General features: G+C 55.5%; 1 protein-coding gene across 12 annotated transcripts in view; it reads left to right on the forward strand.

The window, feature by feature from the left end:
• The window catches only part of ATP2B2 (ATPase plasma membrane Ca2+ transporting 2), a 373,485-nt gene that overhangs the window by 250,152 nt on the left and 106,741 nt on the right, over positions 1 to 16,592 (forward strand). For all 12 annotated transcript variants that reach the window (XM_067043444.1, XM_067043446.1, XM_059077715.2 and 9 more), the window contains one exon: positions 12,764 to 13,268. In XM_067043444.1, the coding sequence (XP_066899545.1) occupies positions 13,070 to 13,268 (199 nt within the window). In that variant the 5' untranslated portion in view covers positions 12,764 to 13,069. The remainder of the gene's footprint in view (positions 1 to 12,763; positions 13,269 to 16,592) is intronic.

The raw sequence follows: 16,592 nt of genomic DNA on the forward strand, positions 1-16,592 counted from the left end.
GGCCTCCTCACCAGACCTGGGAGGAGGCGGAGAGCGGACTGCAAGGCTGGGAAATCAGAGGGAGTGGTGCCTTTGGGGGCCGTTGTGGGAGGTCTGCTGATGTGGATACCTCCAGGGTATCCCCCAAGGTTTGGGGGCTCCTGGGGCCTTGGAAGCACTTTGGCTTTTGAGCTCTTCAACTTTCTGGCAGGACTTGAACTTCCTTGAGAAGCCGGAGGGGTCAGGCTGGGGCTCAGGGCTGGTTCTTAGCAAGAAATGGGGAGGGGCTATCTTCAGGGCGTCCCTTAGGCCTCCTGGCCAGCTCCCAGGATTGGAGATGAACTGGCACTCAGGGAAAATCCTGCACAAGGATGAAGGTGAGACACATCCCTGGAATATCCCAGAAACGGAGGAGAATGTCTCAGGAGGGTAAAAGCTCTGGCAGAGGCCTTGGGCCCGAACCTGGCTCTGCCAGCACCTGCTCTGAGGACTCGGGCCAGTGCCTTCCACTCAGGGCCTCCATTTCCCCGTCTAGAAATCACTATCATTCGAGTTGATCGAGAGTGTCTCTCACTGGCCAGGCTCTGGGCTGAACCCTGTGCCCTGCATCAACTCACGTTATCTCCCCAGCCAGCCTGCTAAGGAAGCGACGATTACCATCTCCATTTTAGAGACACGGCAACTGGGGCCAGAGAAGTGCCTTGATTTACCCACGATCACCCAGTGATGGCAGATAGAGCGTTCTTGCCCCGATCTCTCTGACTCTAAGCTCAAAGCAAGGGCTTCTGACCCTACTCGGTTGCAAGTCCACTGAAAAGTGGTTTAAGAATTCATAGAGGGAAGAAGCTTCTGGCAGTGGAAGGAAACTCCCAAGAGAAGGTGGCACTAGGGCTTGTGGCTATAGGGGCCCAGGCATGGGGTAGAAGCGACAGGCGAAAAAGAGCGGTTGTTCCGGGTGGGAATCCCGGCCACGCAACGTGTGGAGGAGGGGCTGCCGGGGCTCCACGATGATGGGGAGAGAGGGGAGCCAGGCTACACACCCCCGTCGTCGCCGCCTCACATTCGCTTCAGGGGACGTGAGGCCCACGGCTCTGCACAGCTTCAGTGAGGCTGGGGTCCCCTGGGCCCGCGCCCCCCGGGAGGCTGCGTTCGCATCTGTCCCTGTGCAGATGGCTGGTGAACACAGCTAGCAGCGCCCACCCGCACCCCCTTCTGTCGCCGGGACTGGCTGCGCCGGGGAGCGTGGTGCGGCGTTATTTTTAGAAGTGGCGCCATCTGTTCAAGGTGCCGGGCGGATCCTGTTTGTCTCCGCAGTGGCCGGGACAGCCATGCCAAGTCAGGGGAAGAGCCGCAGAGCTGGCCTGCTGGGTGAGGGAGCCAAAGACATTCTGCAGGCCCCTGAGGCGTGGGATTCTGGGGTCGGGGGTCCGGGGCCGCCAGAGGGGCGGCTCTGGGGCCAGGGACGGTCATCGCAGGGCGTCCTGTGCTCCCGGCGCCCCGCCTGGTTCCTGGGCCTGAGCCTGGCCCTGCCTCCTGACAGATTCTGACCTGACCTTATCCCTGTCCTCCAGCTTTGGGTAGAGAACAGAGAAGGGTTCGGGGGAGAACAGTACGATGACCAGACCACAAGGATCCTCTGTGGGATGTTAACCCCGGGTGTGGCAGGAGACGCGGCTCTGCTCGGTGCGGCCCAGAAGGGCCGGGACATCTCCCCGCTGGAGCCCAGATGCTTCTGTGTGTCACACCGCCGTAGCCACCGCCACCTTCTGGCTTCTGAGTCATCCTGGGAGGGACTTAGGCAGGGTTTCCGGTGGCAGATTGCCTGGGTTCGAATCCAACAGTGATGTGACCCTGGGCATCTTCCTTAACCTGGCAAAGCCTCCACTTGCTCATCTGTGAAATGGGATGCTGGAGCAGCTGCTTCCCGCGGTTCAGGTGCAGATTTGCCAGCTTGCTTTCTCTAATGCACGCTGCCTGGGTGCATTCAGCAGCCGCTCACCCAGCCGCTCCGCTGACCAGTTTTCACTTTCCAAATGCAGGCTGCGGGTCCCCCAGATCTGCGGTCCCCAGTGCCCTTCCGTAGTCAGGTCGCTTTCTCAGTGATGGAACCAGCATTGGTGGAGGCCGGTGCTGGGCTGGGCGCCGGAGAGGCCCTGCTCTCAGAGAGCTCACAGTCTAGTGGGGGAGGCAAGCTGGCAGAAGCCACCCCAAGACCGAGGGTGGAGGGTGCAGAGTTGAGGAGTGAGCCACGTGTGATAAGCTGGCGGTGGGAAGCGGGTTGAAACGTGTAGCCGAGGAATTAGAGAGAACTTCGCAGGTTGGCATCGGGGCTGGACCTTAGAGAGGAAGGTTTGGATTAGTGGCGAAGTGGGTGTAGACCATCCCGGATGGAGGGAACAGTATATGCCCTCGGTATATACTGAGGGTCGGAGGCAGGAACGTGTGTTAGTTGTTCAGCAAATACAACGAGTTCACTTACACCAGAGCCCAGAGAAGTTGGCTCTGAGCCAGTTAGGCAGGATCCTGGACGCAGTGGTCGTGAATATGTTTTTTTTTTAAATAGGCACCAAGGAGCCAGTGGTGGTTTTTAATCCAGAGAGTGGTATGTTCAAATCCGAGAGGTCGTAGAGCCAGACAGGTCCCAGCTCTCCTCCTGGCTCTGCCACTTGTGAGCTTTGTGGCCTTGGCATGATGTTATTTCACCTCTGTGAGTCTCGGTTTCCTCATCTGTAAAATAGGCATAAGAATGCCTACCCGCCTCATGGGGTTATTGTGGAATAAGATGTTTTCAGAGCCTAACAGAGCTCCTGACACATGGAAGCCACGCAGCAAATGAGAGTCCCCGTCAGCATCACTTTGTGGACAGTGAAGGTGGAGGGCGGCGGGTTGTGAGGAACCAGTTGAAAGGTTGCGGATAAGGAACCTGAACTAGGTCAGGAGCCCAGGGCAGCGAGGAAGAAAAGGAAGCTAGAGCTCTTACCCCGCTGCTCCCGGGGTCTGGTACCTGATTACGTGTAAGGAGGGAACGGAGTCGAGAGCTACCCTGATGGTCCAGCTCTGGGACTCTGCAAGGACGCTTTAGATGCCGTAATTGGCACAGAGGCCACAGAAGGATGAGGACATCTGGGAGAGTCTGAGAGCCTGGAGGCCCTTCAGAGGGGACATTTGAGAGTCATGGAAAGGTTGGTTCTAGAGCTTAGGAGAAGGGGCAGGGTGGAAATGTCAGTTTGGCAATCGCTCACGTTAGGGTGCAAGTTGATGTCCGGTGGGTGACATTGCCAGGGAGAGGGGAGGCATTTAGAGAGTCACGGGCAGGACTGTGGGAAAAGACTGCAGTTCACCCCCAAACAGGGAAGCCATAGGAGAGTGGGAAGAAAGGATGGGGGTCATCAGGGGTGGGCAAGGGTGTAAAGACAGAAGGGCCCTGGAGCGGCCGGTGGGAGTCATTCCCAGAAGACACCTAGGGCCTGGCCTAGCCGGAAGTGGCATTTGGAAAAGCAGGGACAGGGAGCTGGAAATGATTTTGAGGCATAGGCTGGGCTACAAGAGCAGGACAGGATTCTAGAACGCAGAACCAGGGGAATGTTGGCTACAAGAGGAAGAAGGCCAAAAGAGGGGCTGGAATGGGACCCCCAAAGCTCTAGGGCAGTGGTTGTATTTGTTTAAAATTCCCAGCCACACCACCAGAGATTGACCCATCTCTGCAGGCTTGGGCATGGGAATCTGTGCTTCAACTAGCCCCCAAGTGATGCCAAACACAGGTGGCCCTTGGGGAACCACACTTTGAGCGGTCCTGCTCTGGGGTCCTCGAGCTCCACTCAGAGAAGCTTTTATCAAGAGAGGAAGGAGAGGAAACCTTGGCCATGGGAGGCAGTGCCTGCTCTGGGCTCCTCCTCTGGCTTCCAGACCTTCTGATTCACCACCTTCAGGTCTGAAGCCACGTCAGTGTCCTGACACGCATCTCACTAGCTTTCCACCAAGGAGTCTCTGGGGGAGAGAACCTGGGCTGGGGCAGGAAAGGCAGTGAGTGCACAGACACCAGACCAGGGATGGTTCTGCTTGAGCCTGGGAGACTCGCCGCAGTAGTGAGAAATAGAATCTGAAAAACGCCCCCCAACACATACAAGCACCAACCCCTGCCGGTGCCTGCATCAGTCTGACTCCCCTTCTCCTTGGAATCTAGGAGTCCTGCTTTTCTGCCTTTTCCCCTTTTCTATATAGTTCCATTTCCTGGCCTCCGTGTTCTCAGGCCACATAGGATGACTTTCCCCAAGCCTTAGCTTCCAGCTTCTCTGATTTCAACCCCAAAGAACTTACTCAGCTATTCAAAAGTAATCTCCCAACTTAAACCCATCCCTTGGCATCTCTGTGGGTGAATTTTCCATCCCCATTCCATGGAGGGAAGAATTTAATAAATTCAGACAGACTGAGATGCCACCACTTAACCATGGTCCCAGCAGGAACCAGAGGGAAGGGACCAAGCAAAGCACAAAAAAAGAGAATGGGTCGTTCGTGGTGGGCTTTCTGGCATTGGTGACAGGTGGCCCTGATGGGCCAAGGTGAGTCTTCTGTGTATGCATGCAAGTGGCCCCAAGGGACCTTTTGCCTGGTGTCATTTTCTGGGCTCAGGCCTGCTCACTAGGACACCTCACTGCCTGACAACCCGGCTTTGAGCTACAGTACAAATACCTGGGGTCAGCTGCCCGTGCCTGCTCACATAACTCAAGGAGAATGCCCCGTGCCCTCCCTACTGCACCCACTGCACCCTGCGCTCCGTTGCTCAGCACTGCCATCCTGGATAGCTCTAAGGGCACTTACAACCCTTTGCCCTATGTCAGCACCACAGGACACGGACAGCTCCCTGGCACGTGGTCCCTAAAACCAACTCAGATCCCGAATCAGCACTGTGGCCTTGGGGACAGCTCCCAGTGGAGACCGTTCCCCACTGCCTGTTTCTTTGTCCTCCCTGGGGTGGCGGGGTGAGGGGGGTGCTGTCAGTCAGCAGCACAAGCCCGTGGACAGCGCTCACTCCCGGCCTCTGTTTAGTCAGCCTGCAGGGGAGAGAGGGGGGCCTGTGGCTATCAGGTTCCCTGACCTTAGCTACCCAATCCCTCCTAGCACCCACCTCCATCCATCCATCAGCACTGCATCCCCAGAGACGGCGCCCTGGGCCCCAACCCTCCACGGTCAGAGGTGAAGCCTCAAGCCTCACCGAGGAGCCGGTGACCCGCTGTTCTTTATGGTCCGAGCACTGACAGGGCAGAGCCCTGTGCTTCGTTATAGAAACCAGAAGAAAGGGTAGGAGCCTGGTCTGGCGGAAAGACGGGTGTGAGTGAGCCCTTAAGAGTGTCTCTGCGTGTGTGTGTGTGTGTGTGTGTGAGACGTGGCTCTGCCACCCTCACCCCTCCAACCAAAGACCCACGCCAACCACTGCACTCTCTTCTTCTGTTTCTCCTCTGGAAAACGAGAGTGTGGCAATACCCGTGCATAGGGCTGTTGTGAAGGATTAAATGAGATAACAAACGTGGAGCACATAGGATGGGACTTGACCCATGGCAGGTGTGATCCAAGTGTTGCTGTTACCATTTTTTGGTCCTTCCTTCAGGCCTCTGCGTGTAATCCACGGAGACGAAGCTGGAGGTAGGAGAGAAGGAGGCAGACAAAGACGGGAGGGGACAGTGTCACCATACCCAGTTAGGATCTGGAGGCTGAAGGCAGCCAGGGAAGTCACTGCGTCTGTAAGGAGAGGTGGGCAGGGCGAGAAATGAGGCTGCGGAGGTGGCCCAGACATCTGACTGAAACCAGAGGACGCCGTCCAGGACAGCTGGTCCATCTTAGGCAGAGGCACTGTCCCCAGCCTTCTCACTGCATGTCCCCTCTCTTGCAGGCCACAGTGAAGTCTCCCCCAACACTTTTCTGCCTCAGCTAAGCTTTCTTGCCTCGACACGCTGATGACTTTACTGTTTTTGCTTCATCGGAAAACTCTCCTTTTTAAAGGGAAGATGTCTAAACAAGCAGCACATAAAGGGTACAAATCTTGGAAGGCAGGCACTGCCAGGCAGAGGCTGAGGAGGGCAGGCAGTGGATGTCAAAGGCACCAGGTGAATTCTCATCAGCTTGTGACTCCCAGGTTCTAGGGCATTTCTCCTTCCTTAGGCCTCCAGCCAAGCAGGAGTTGGCTTACACCTAGGATGGTGCTCTGCTGGGGATGGCGGGACAGCAAGGAGGCTTGGGGAAGTGCGTGCGCCCTTAGAAGCAAGTATCAGGTGACGGGAGAATCCTTGAGGATGGCGCTGAAATGGCCCCTTAAGACTGAGTGTCTGTCCAATCCCCCTGTCACTTTATAGGACAGGAAACTGAGGCAAAGGGAAGAAGGCATTCGTCCGAGGCCGTACCGTGAGTTGGTGAAAGGCGTTCATTCGGACACAGAGGAAACACAGGGGCTTTGGACTCAAGCAGGCATATTTAAACTATGCCAGGTCCCATCTGTATGGCACTGGCCATCTGTAACCCTCGGAGCCCCAGCTTTCTTGCCTGTAAAATAGGGACAGTGATACTACACAGCCCATGGAAGCGTGTGCTAAGCAATCTCTATGACTAGTAGTGGTCAAGCCAAGGTTGGGACTCAGCAGATCTGGTTCCCAGGCACGTGCCATTTGGATTACATCCTCCCAAAATCTGAAGCAGAAGTTGTGCAGGAGTCATTCAACTTGGTCTGCAGAGCCTGACCGTGGGGTTTCGGGGGACTCTGTGTGGCAAAGTGAGCATAACTTCAACAGCTAAAAGGAGGGTCCGTGCACCTCCCTTTCTCTCTTCGGAATCCCAGTGCTTGGGGCAGGGCCTGAAATGCAGCTTTTTATTGGAGAGGTGGGTGCATGCATGCATGGATGGATGGACAAATGGATGGATGGATGGAGGGGTGAGTGGGTATGTAAGACACCTAGAGGGCAAGAAATGCGGGGTTTTTCCTACCATGTAACGTTGGAAACTCCTTTGGAGAACAGGGGGAGCGGAGAGAGTTGACCCTGCTGGGCTGGGGACCTGCCTGCCTTGAGCCGGGCAGGAGAGTGAGAGGTTATGTGAGACACGCTGCATGCCTGGCTCCGCTTCTGCCATCTGCGCCTCTCAGGCCGATGCGTGGCTGCTTCTGTGGGATATAGAAATACATATATATATATATGTATATATATATATATTTTTTTTTTTTTAGATTTTCCTTTTCTGGTTAACAGGACAGGAGTTTTCTAAAAATAGCACTAAACTCGCCTCTGAGGTATTCATTTTCAATTTCCTTCCTCTTTCCCCGTTCTCTCTCCTTGACTGTGAGAATTCCAAGCCGAGACTGTTGTTGTCAGCTCTGATGCACACACACGCAGACACACACACAGATCGTGGGGCTTGCACACTTAGGGGCGGGCATGGGCACACACACCTCTGGCTCACTCACACTCACAGATACACACTCATCCTGACGTGCTCCGGTAGACCCACACAGCACGTCTTGTCCTTCAGGGTCACCCGGAGTCGGTACACATCTGCTGACGCACCACAGGTACCCTCTGACACACACATACACGGAACATTCCCTCCCCCAGAGAGGGGCGGCTAAGACAATGGCTACAACCCTTTGACTCTTCCAGTGAGGCTGAGGGAAGAGCAGTTGTCCCTCTGTCCCCAGCCGCCTGGCTGAGGTCATCCGTTTCCCCGGTCAGCGCCGGGGAGGGTCCCCTCCGCTGGGGCGGGGCAGGGTGGGGACCACAGAAAGGCCAGAATTTGCATCCAGGAGAGGAAAGAAAATGTCCTGCCCGTGGGGAGTAGTCAGTCAGGACCAGAGCAGAGGAGAGGCTAGCCCTGTAAGCTGTGCCTACAAACTGGGACCCTCCCCAGCCTTCCAAGCGGTGCTGGGAGCCTTGTGGGGATGGCACGGTTGGCCTGAGCTCCGTGTTCAGGACAGTAGCATGGGGGAAAGTCTGGGTGAGCTGAGAGCGGAGGGAAGGAACGAGTTAAGTTACAGTCAGAAGAACAGTCCCTGTTGAACAAGTCTTAGCTGTGCCAGGAACTGCTCTAAGTTCTAGCTCAGGTAGGCCTCGCGAAGCCCTGTGCGGGAGGGAGGCGTGCGGGAAGGAGGGGATGGAGGCCCAGGGAGGGGCTAAGACCTTGCCCCCCCCCCCCGACTCCACCCCATCACAAAAATACCAAATGGCAGCATCAGGCCTCGTCATCAGGGATCTCCAGACGGGGCCTGTGTCCCCACATCTGTCACTGGTGCCAGGGGCGATTCAAAGTAAAGGGTGACTTTATAAATACGTATCAAGATGGCATTTAAATTTCGCACGTCTGAAAACAGAAGGATTCGGCATCCAAAAATTATTTTTAGCACGTAATTCATTTGCGACGTCCCATCCTTCAATTAGGATTTGAAAAGCTGATGGTTTAGGTTTTGGGGTCTTTTTTTTAAACCCTTCCTTCGAAAGATAGATTTCTTCTTTGTTAAATTAACTCCAAAAAAAAAAAAAAAATCCATTGCTCCTTCCTCTGCCAGAGTCTCTCCTGGCAAAGACGTTTTATTAAGGTGCCCCTAACCTATTCTTGAGTCACTGAAATGTAACAATACAGTCATTTAAATGCTAATAAGATGAAACCGAAATGCATAAACCCAATACTGTCAGAACATTCATTCTGGATTCTGAGGGGGCTGGTGCATCAGAGCCTGAAGGGACCCCAGAGAACACTAGTCCAATCTCTTCAGTTTCCACATGGGAAACTGAGGCCCAGGGAGGAAAGGGGCTTGGTCAGGGTCACACAGCAGGAGCTTGGAAAACAGGGAGGGGCTTTTCAGTGGGCTGTGACCCCAGTTGGCTGTGTGACCCTACTTGTGTTGCTCAACCTCTCTGGGCCCAGGACTGGCTGCCCAGACATCTGCCCTGCCCAGGCACATGTCTTAGCTCGGGTTGCTATAACAGAATACCACAGGCTGTGTGGCTTAGACAACAGGAATTTATTTTTCATAGTGCTGGAGGTTGGGAAGTCCAAGATCAAGGTACCAGCAGATTCAGTTCCTGGTGAGAACCCACTTCCTGGATTACAGATGGCCATCTTCTCACTGTCCTCACACGACCAAGAAAGATCGTCTCTCTCGTGTCTCTTTTTTATAAGAAGACTAATCCCATTTGTGAGGGTTCTACCCTCCTGACCTAATTACCTCCCAAAGGCCCCACCTCCAAATATCATCACATTGGGAATTAGGGCTTCAACATATGAATTTGGGGCAGGGGCACATGTTCAGTCCATAGCAGCCTGTGTGCCCATCAGTTAGGACAAGGGGTGACTGTCAGTGTGGTATTAAGAGCTGGCTGCAAGTGCACCTCACCTCAGCCTTGAGGGAGGTGCACTCGCTAATAACAGGGTGCGTAGGTAGGAGGGAGGTTGGGGGAGGTGCAGAAGCCAGCACTGTCGAGTATCTGCTCCAGGCCAGGAGCCACACAGAGACCCACACGTAAGGGCCTCAGTGGGTCCTTACAGCAGCCTGTAAGACAGATGGGTCAACCTCACTGGGCAGATGAGGCCCAGAGAGGTTAGGTGACTTCTTCAAAGTCACACAGCCCATTTTCCTGCAGGGGAAAAAAAATTCCCTACTCATGTTAAAAGGAAAAATCTTCTCTGATTCCCTGGGCCAGGTCACATCTTCCTGCTCTGGACATGCACAACACCTGGGACCCTCTGTCATGGCAAAGCCATCATATTATGGAGGTCACTCATTTAATTGTCTCTCTTCCCCCTTGTCAGCACAAAGTAGGTGCACACAACACAATTAATGAGCGGCTGGTTGGATGGATGGATGGATGGACATATGGGCAGATGGATGGATGGTTGGTTGAAGATCATTGTACATCTTCACACAATAGTCATTAAAATCACCAGTAGCCCATTAACTTATTTCTAGTGTTGTCATCACAGATATAATTACTGCTAACGGTCCTCATAGCTCGTGCTGTCAGAGCTGTAATTACCAGTGCCTGTAAGACACGCCGCAGGTAGCAGGAAGACAGATAGAAAACAGCACCTCGGCGTTAGAGGGTCCCTTGTGGTTTTTGCAAAGCACGTTCGTTCACATATGGCACTACATTTAAGCACTGTAAGAACCCCATGAGGGAGATGCAGCAGGGCGGGCAGCAGGGCATCCTGACGACGAGTATGTCTCTGGGTCCAGACTGCCCGAGTTCACATACCAGCTCTGCCACGCGCTGACTCTGTGACCTTGGGCAAGTCACTTCACCTCTCTTGGCCTCAGTTTCCTCACGTGTTCTAGGGAATAACAAGACTACCTGTCTCATGAAGTGGTTGTATGGATTGGTAATAATCACAACAATTAGTGCTTACCATGAGCTTGGCTCAATTCTTAGTATTTTGCATGCAATAATTCACTTAAGCCTCATAATACCTATAAGGTAGATATTATTACTCCCCCTCCCTTTTTTTTTTTTTTTTTTTTGCTGTACGCGGGCGTCTCACTGGGGAGGCCTTCCCCGTTGCGGAGCCCAGCGGCCATGGCTCACGGGCCCAGCCGCTCCGCGACGTGTGGGATCTTCCCGGACCGGGGCACGAACCCGCGTCCCCCGCATCGGCAGGCGGACTCTCGACCACTGCGCCACCAGGGAAGCCCCCCACTCCCTCTTTTTAAGATAATGAAACTAAAGTTAATTGGCCTCCCAGTCTGTTGAGAGGTGGCAAAACTTGAACCCAGAGGCTGTGTCTTCTAGAGCCCCTCCAGTTAACCTCCACAGCATCTCTACACACAGGCCTGCTCGGTCCCTGCCTCACCTGCTTCTCTCGGGGATGTACCGTTGGGGTCAAAACTCACGGGTTCTGGTGGTGGTGCGTGCCCAGATGGCCAAGGACCCCCAGTGTTCCTGCAGCACTGCGGGGGGGAATCCCAAGCACACACTTTCTTCGGTGTCTCGTGTCTCTACTTAAGGCATCAGGCCCATTTTAAGCTCTACTCCGTAAGATACCAGTTGGTCCCAGTGTGAAAATAAGGCTTCCTACTGCATCCTTGAGTGAAAGTGCCCTCCTGTGAGGTATGACCGGCTGCTCCTGTGGCTCCAGCACCCCCGGATCCAGGCTGGGAAGCCCTGGAGCCTGGGTGGAAACTCACTGGATTTGAACATGGTGGTTCACAATTAGTTCCCAGTAAACTGGGAAGTAGCTGGGGGACAGGGGAGAATGACTTATTTTACAGACGGAAGAAACTGAGCCTCGGGCAAGTGAAGGGACTTGCCCAGGATCCCACAGCCAGGATTCAGGAGAGCTCGGATTTGAACCCGGATTGCTGTGATTTAGGATCCTGTGTTGTTGTTCTTCAGAGAGAGGGGAGGGAGCGCCCCCTGGTGGCAGGGGAAAGAGCAATGGGCTGGCAGAAGATCCCAGCCCAGCTCCGGGCTCCGTCCACTCTTGCTCTGGGTGTCTCTGGACAAGTTCCTTTCCCTCTCTGAGCTTCAGGTTCCTCACTGGGAAAATGAGATCAACCCTAAATTACCTCCAGGTCTAAAACTCTATGCAAGAGGGAAGGATCGGGACGGAAAGAGATGGGGGCAGGGGAGGAGGACACGAGGTAGGAGTTGGGGCCGGGGTGGGGCTCAGTCCCACCTTCCTGCCCCCACCTCTTCCCCCTCACTGTTCTGGGCCCAGGACGGCCAGCTTTCCGCGGCTGCTGGGCGGGGCTCGTCCCTGTGCCAGACCCAGCCGAGCTCAGCAGAGGCCCTTTGTCACCCAACGCTTGCCGGGGCCTTGGCCACCGGTGTTGGGTGTCTGGGTGGATTGGGTTCTCTCCTGGCAGCTCCACAGATGCCACACTCCGGCAAGGGTGGCCAGGCGGGCAGGGAGTAGCCGGTGCTCCCTCCTCCTCCTGGGCTCCCTAAGGGACGTGGCAGCCGCTGTCCGTGGTTCCGGACTCTGGGGCTCCAAGGTGAGGGTTCTCTTGACCCCAGCTCATTCTGGGGGCCACAGTGACATCCTGGTGAATATGTATGAGACGGACCCTCTGGCGAGGCTGAGGCCCTCGATCAGTGGAGCCGCGGGTGCAGGCGGGTTGCTTTCTCCCATCCCCACGCCTGTGAGACTCGAGGGGGGAGAGCAGTGCGTTGCGGCAGATGTAGGGGGCATGGACGGGGGAAGCATCCGCGCCGGGGCGTCCGGAGGCTGTTCCTTGGGGGCTGGGGGTTAAGCCCCTGATTGTGTGCGCATGGCACGTGTGTACACAGGGTTGTGAACACTGGAATTTTTGAGGGGAGGAGGTGGGGATGTTAAGATAACGCCTGCAAACGTGACTACGTGTGACAGTGTGCCTGGTGCGGAGGGGGTGTCCGCCACCGTGTGTGTGAAGGGGGCCCTGTGTCGGCGTGTGTGTGTGGCAGTGGGTGGGCCCTCAAAGTAGGCAGGTGGGGTATTGCACCCCGAGCGGCGTGTCACGGGGTGCGTGTACCCCGGGGTTCGTATCGCGAAGTCAGCGTTTCCACAGTGGACGGTTAGGGGGTTAGCATGTGTTACGAGGGTGCATCACGCTATGCCGGGCGGGTGGTGTAGCCTGGAGGGCCTAGTGGGTGTCCGTACGTGTGGATTTGCAGTATTGTACGAACATCCACGTCCAGGTATGTGCGTGTGGGGTGGGTGTGATTTGGGGTGGGGGGCATGTGTGTAGCACCTGCAAGCCGGGCCTTCCTGGGTACCTGTCCCATGAGGCCTCCAGTGCCTGACGCCTGTCACCACTCTTTGCTTGCCCCTGCAGGAGCCACCGCCCCTGACCATGTAGATACCAGCTCCAGGGAGCAGCATGGGTCCCGCTGAATGGAGACTCCTGGGTCCACAGCCCTGAGCCCCTCCGGCCCCTGGACCTGGCCCCACGCCCGGGGACGCCCCTCAGAGCCCACCGCCACGGTCGCCAGCCCACCTCGGCTGCCCCCTGGAGTCAGCTGCCAGGAGCCACAGCCATCCGGTGAGGTTGTGCTGAGGACAGCCACACGGAGCCATCGCCTGGCAGCCTCCTGTCCAGCGCTGACCCTCGGACCCACCCCGAGCGGGGACTGCGGCAGACATGGGTGACATGACCAACAGTGACTTTTACTCCAAAAACCAAAGAAATGAGTCGAGCCATGGGGGCGAGTTTGGGTGCACGATGGAGGAGCTGCGCTCCCTCATGGAGCTGCGGGGCACCGAGGCCGTGGTCAAGATCAAGGAGACCTACGGGGACACTGACACCATCTGCCGGCGCCTCAAAACCTCACCTGTCGAAGGTAGGTGCACAAGGCTCAAACACGGGGTTTGAATTCGGGGGTCAGTCAGACCCTGGGCTCCCTTACCCGGGCCCCAGGAGCCCCCTTATCTATCTGGGCTCGAGCATGGAGCCAGTGAGCCGGTTCCAGCTCCCCAGCCCCTGCTGCTGGGCTGCGTCATGTCCGACTCATTCAAATCCAGACTCTGATTGGGGATCCCTAGGTCTCTGGGGCAGCTGTGGGTGGAGCTGCTGGGAAGACAGGGCAGGCAGGAAGGTGGGCTGTTACGGGAAAGGTGACAGATGCCATGTGTGTCTTGCCTTGGAGGTGGTCATGGGGCTTTCTTACATAGCTGCCAAAATGAGCAGGCCTGCGATCTCCAGACAGGGAAGGTTTCAGCTTTCTGGAGGGGACCAAAGCCGTGTCATCTGCCGCAAGGCGGAGAGGAAAGGCACCAGCCCAGCTTGGGCACCAGAGCTCAGAGTTTGGGTTCCACCCCCACAGCTACCTTCCCCTCACCAGGAAGAAGAAAAGTTCCCTAAATAAACCCCCAAAGCACAGGTGTGAGGTACTCTGCTCTGGCACTCCCAGTCCTGCAACTTTCTGCAAAGAAGCTGCACTGAGCCTCACTTTCTTCCTCAGGAAAATGGGCAGGTGTGCATCTGAGGGCAGGAATCCCATCCTGCTCCTCTGTGAACATCCAGCACCCAGCCTGGTGCCTGGCACAGAGGAGGGTGGATAACCGACCCATAAAACCCTGAGGTGTGGCCACTGAGTCCCCAGCCCACAGAGAGCAGCTCTCGGATGGCCGAGCAGCCAGAATAGCAGATAATCCAGACCAAGTGCAGCAAGGACCCCAGGGATCGAGGAGAAACGAGATGGGTGGGCAGTGAGGGTTAGGGAAGGCTACCTGGAAGAGGAGGTGTTGAAACTTGGCAATGGAGGGAAGAGAAGGGAAAGCATGTGACGTGGCCCAGAGTGACATTTCTTAGATAGAATTCCCAGACTGCTGATGTGCTGGGAGAAGTTACATGAAAAGAAAAATAAAGGAGACTTTGTTTTCTCATCTGTAAAACGGAAACGATAATGACAGCTCTTGATTTTTGCTCTGCTGCCTGTCAGCTGTGTGCCTTTGAGGCTTTTGTCTGACCTCTCTGGGCCTTGGTTTTCTAATATTTCATGAGCATCAAGTGAGATCTCTCATGGGAAACGTCCCTGAGAAGGAGGAAAGCCCATAGTAGGATTAACCAGAGCCCCTGCTGCATTGATCCCCTGAAGGATTTCCCAGGGTGCAGATGGAGCTGAAAGAGGCCTGGGGAAGGACAGAGGAGCGTAATGCTACTCTTGGACTTGGACTTGGACAACTTGGGTTCAAATCCCAGCTGTGTCAGTCAACAGCTGTGTGATTCTGGGCAAGTTACTCAGCCTCTCTGTGCCTTAGTTTCCTCATCCGAAAAATGGGATAATAATAGTGACTACCTCATAGGGTTGTGGTGATGCTAAAGTGAAGTAGCTTAGTACCCCTCCTACCAGGCACATGGACAGCACTGCGTGTTAGGATTCAGCCCCAGAGACTAAACGCCTCCATTTCCCCATCAGTAACTTGGGTTTTGAACATTGAGTGAGATCAGGCCAAGTCCCCGGAATAGAAGTCCTCAATCAACATCAGCTTTTGTTGTTTCCAGTATGATTATCACTACTCTGGAATAAGCAGTCACGTTCTCCGGAAACGGTGGAATCTGACTCTTCTGGGACACTGGCCAGTGTCCGAGCCGGTGCTACACGTTTTACTAGGCTGTTCTGCATCCTTATCACCCACATTCCTTGGAAGCAGGTGGTGTTACCCATTTCACAGATGGGAAGCATGAGGGCTCAGGGTCACCACCATGGCTCACATCAGCTCAGACTTCAAACACAGCTGTGTCAGACCCCTCAGCCAGGTGTGCCCTCAGCCCCCAGCCACACGCACGTACAGTCCTGCGAAGCTGCCCTCTGTCTGCCAAGGGTCTGAAGAGGGGGGAGCCACCAGGGCACTTTTCGTTTTCCCTCTCATGCTCAGCATGTGTCCTGCCCTGTTTAGCCCTCTTCTGACTCAGAGAAACGCTTGGCCTCCAGCCCCAGCCCCCCAACTTCAAAGCCCTACGGTCTGGAGCTGTCCCAGCGCCAACCTGTCCCAGGGTCCCAGGTTGGCCATTCCCGACCCCCGCTGCCCTAGTCTGCTGACATCAGCAGGGAGCAGCCTCTGAGTCACACTTCCGGCAGCTGCTCCAGGCCACGCATAAACTAGCCTTCCCGTTCACATCCAGCTAATTTGAGGCAAACAGATCTCTGCAAGTGATAGAGGGGATCTGACGCCATAGAAATCAACTCCCACCGGGGGCACCACCTGCGGCCCGCAGAGGCCATGAACTCAGTGCCCATGGTCTGGCAGTGTTGGATATTTCACCGGGCCATTGAGTGCCACTGCTTTCCTCTCCCGCTGCTGGTTCTCTTCCGTCCTGGTAATGCCCCTCCCTTCGTGCCCTCCACTGCTCCCTTCTTTTCACACCTGTCCAGCCTAGGGCAGTAGAGCCCCTGAGACCCAGGTTTGAATCCTGACTGGCTTACTCTTCAAGGGACACTGGGAGCGTTCAGTGAATCCTCTCTGAGCCTCAGTTGTCTCATCTGTAAAATGGGCACGATAACACTACCTACCTCACAGGATGATGTGAGAAATAAATCAGGCCATCCACATGAAGGGCTTAGCACTGTGTGGCAGTCCCTAGACACTTACAAAATGATGTTCGTTATCGTTGTGATTATTATTATACCCAAGTATCTCTTTTTTATAAAAACCATGCTCTGGCCCCATCCCTGTACAAAAATTAGGCCATTAAATAAGATGGTGCCCAACAAAGGGTCAATGTGCTATCAGAGGAGGCTTCCCAGAGGAGGTGGCTTCGCACTGTCTGGAAAGACGGGTAGTGGGTGTTGGGGTGGCCTGTGAGCCCTGAGGCAGGAGCTGATTGTCATTCTCCACTGTGTCCCAGCACCTGCTGCAGTGCCCGGGGCTCAAAAAAGCATCAGCAGAATGAAGGAAGGGAGGGAGAAAGAAGAGGCGCGGGTGCTCAGTGCCCTTCTCTGTGTAGTATGGAAGGCTGCAGCGTGGGGACGGGACACAGGATACCCTGCGTCACCCAGAGAACACTTAGCTTCGGTTCCCGGGAGCCCGGAGTGGCCGTGCCCTGAGCATGCAGGGCTCTCGTCCTTCACTCCTGACCCTGCACCACCGGCTGTCAGCAGGGGCAGCTCAAGAGGCCCTGCTGGGCGCTCCCCGCATTGCATATTTCATGGTGGGGGAGAGAG

This window comes from Kogia breviceps, chromosome 10 (assembly GCF_026419965.1).
Source record: "Kogia breviceps isolate mKogBre1 chromosome 10, mKogBre1 haplotype 1, whole genome shotgun sequence".
Taxonomy (NCBI): Eukaryota; Metazoa; Chordata; class Mammalia; order Artiodactyla; family Physeteridae; genus Kogia; species Kogia breviceps.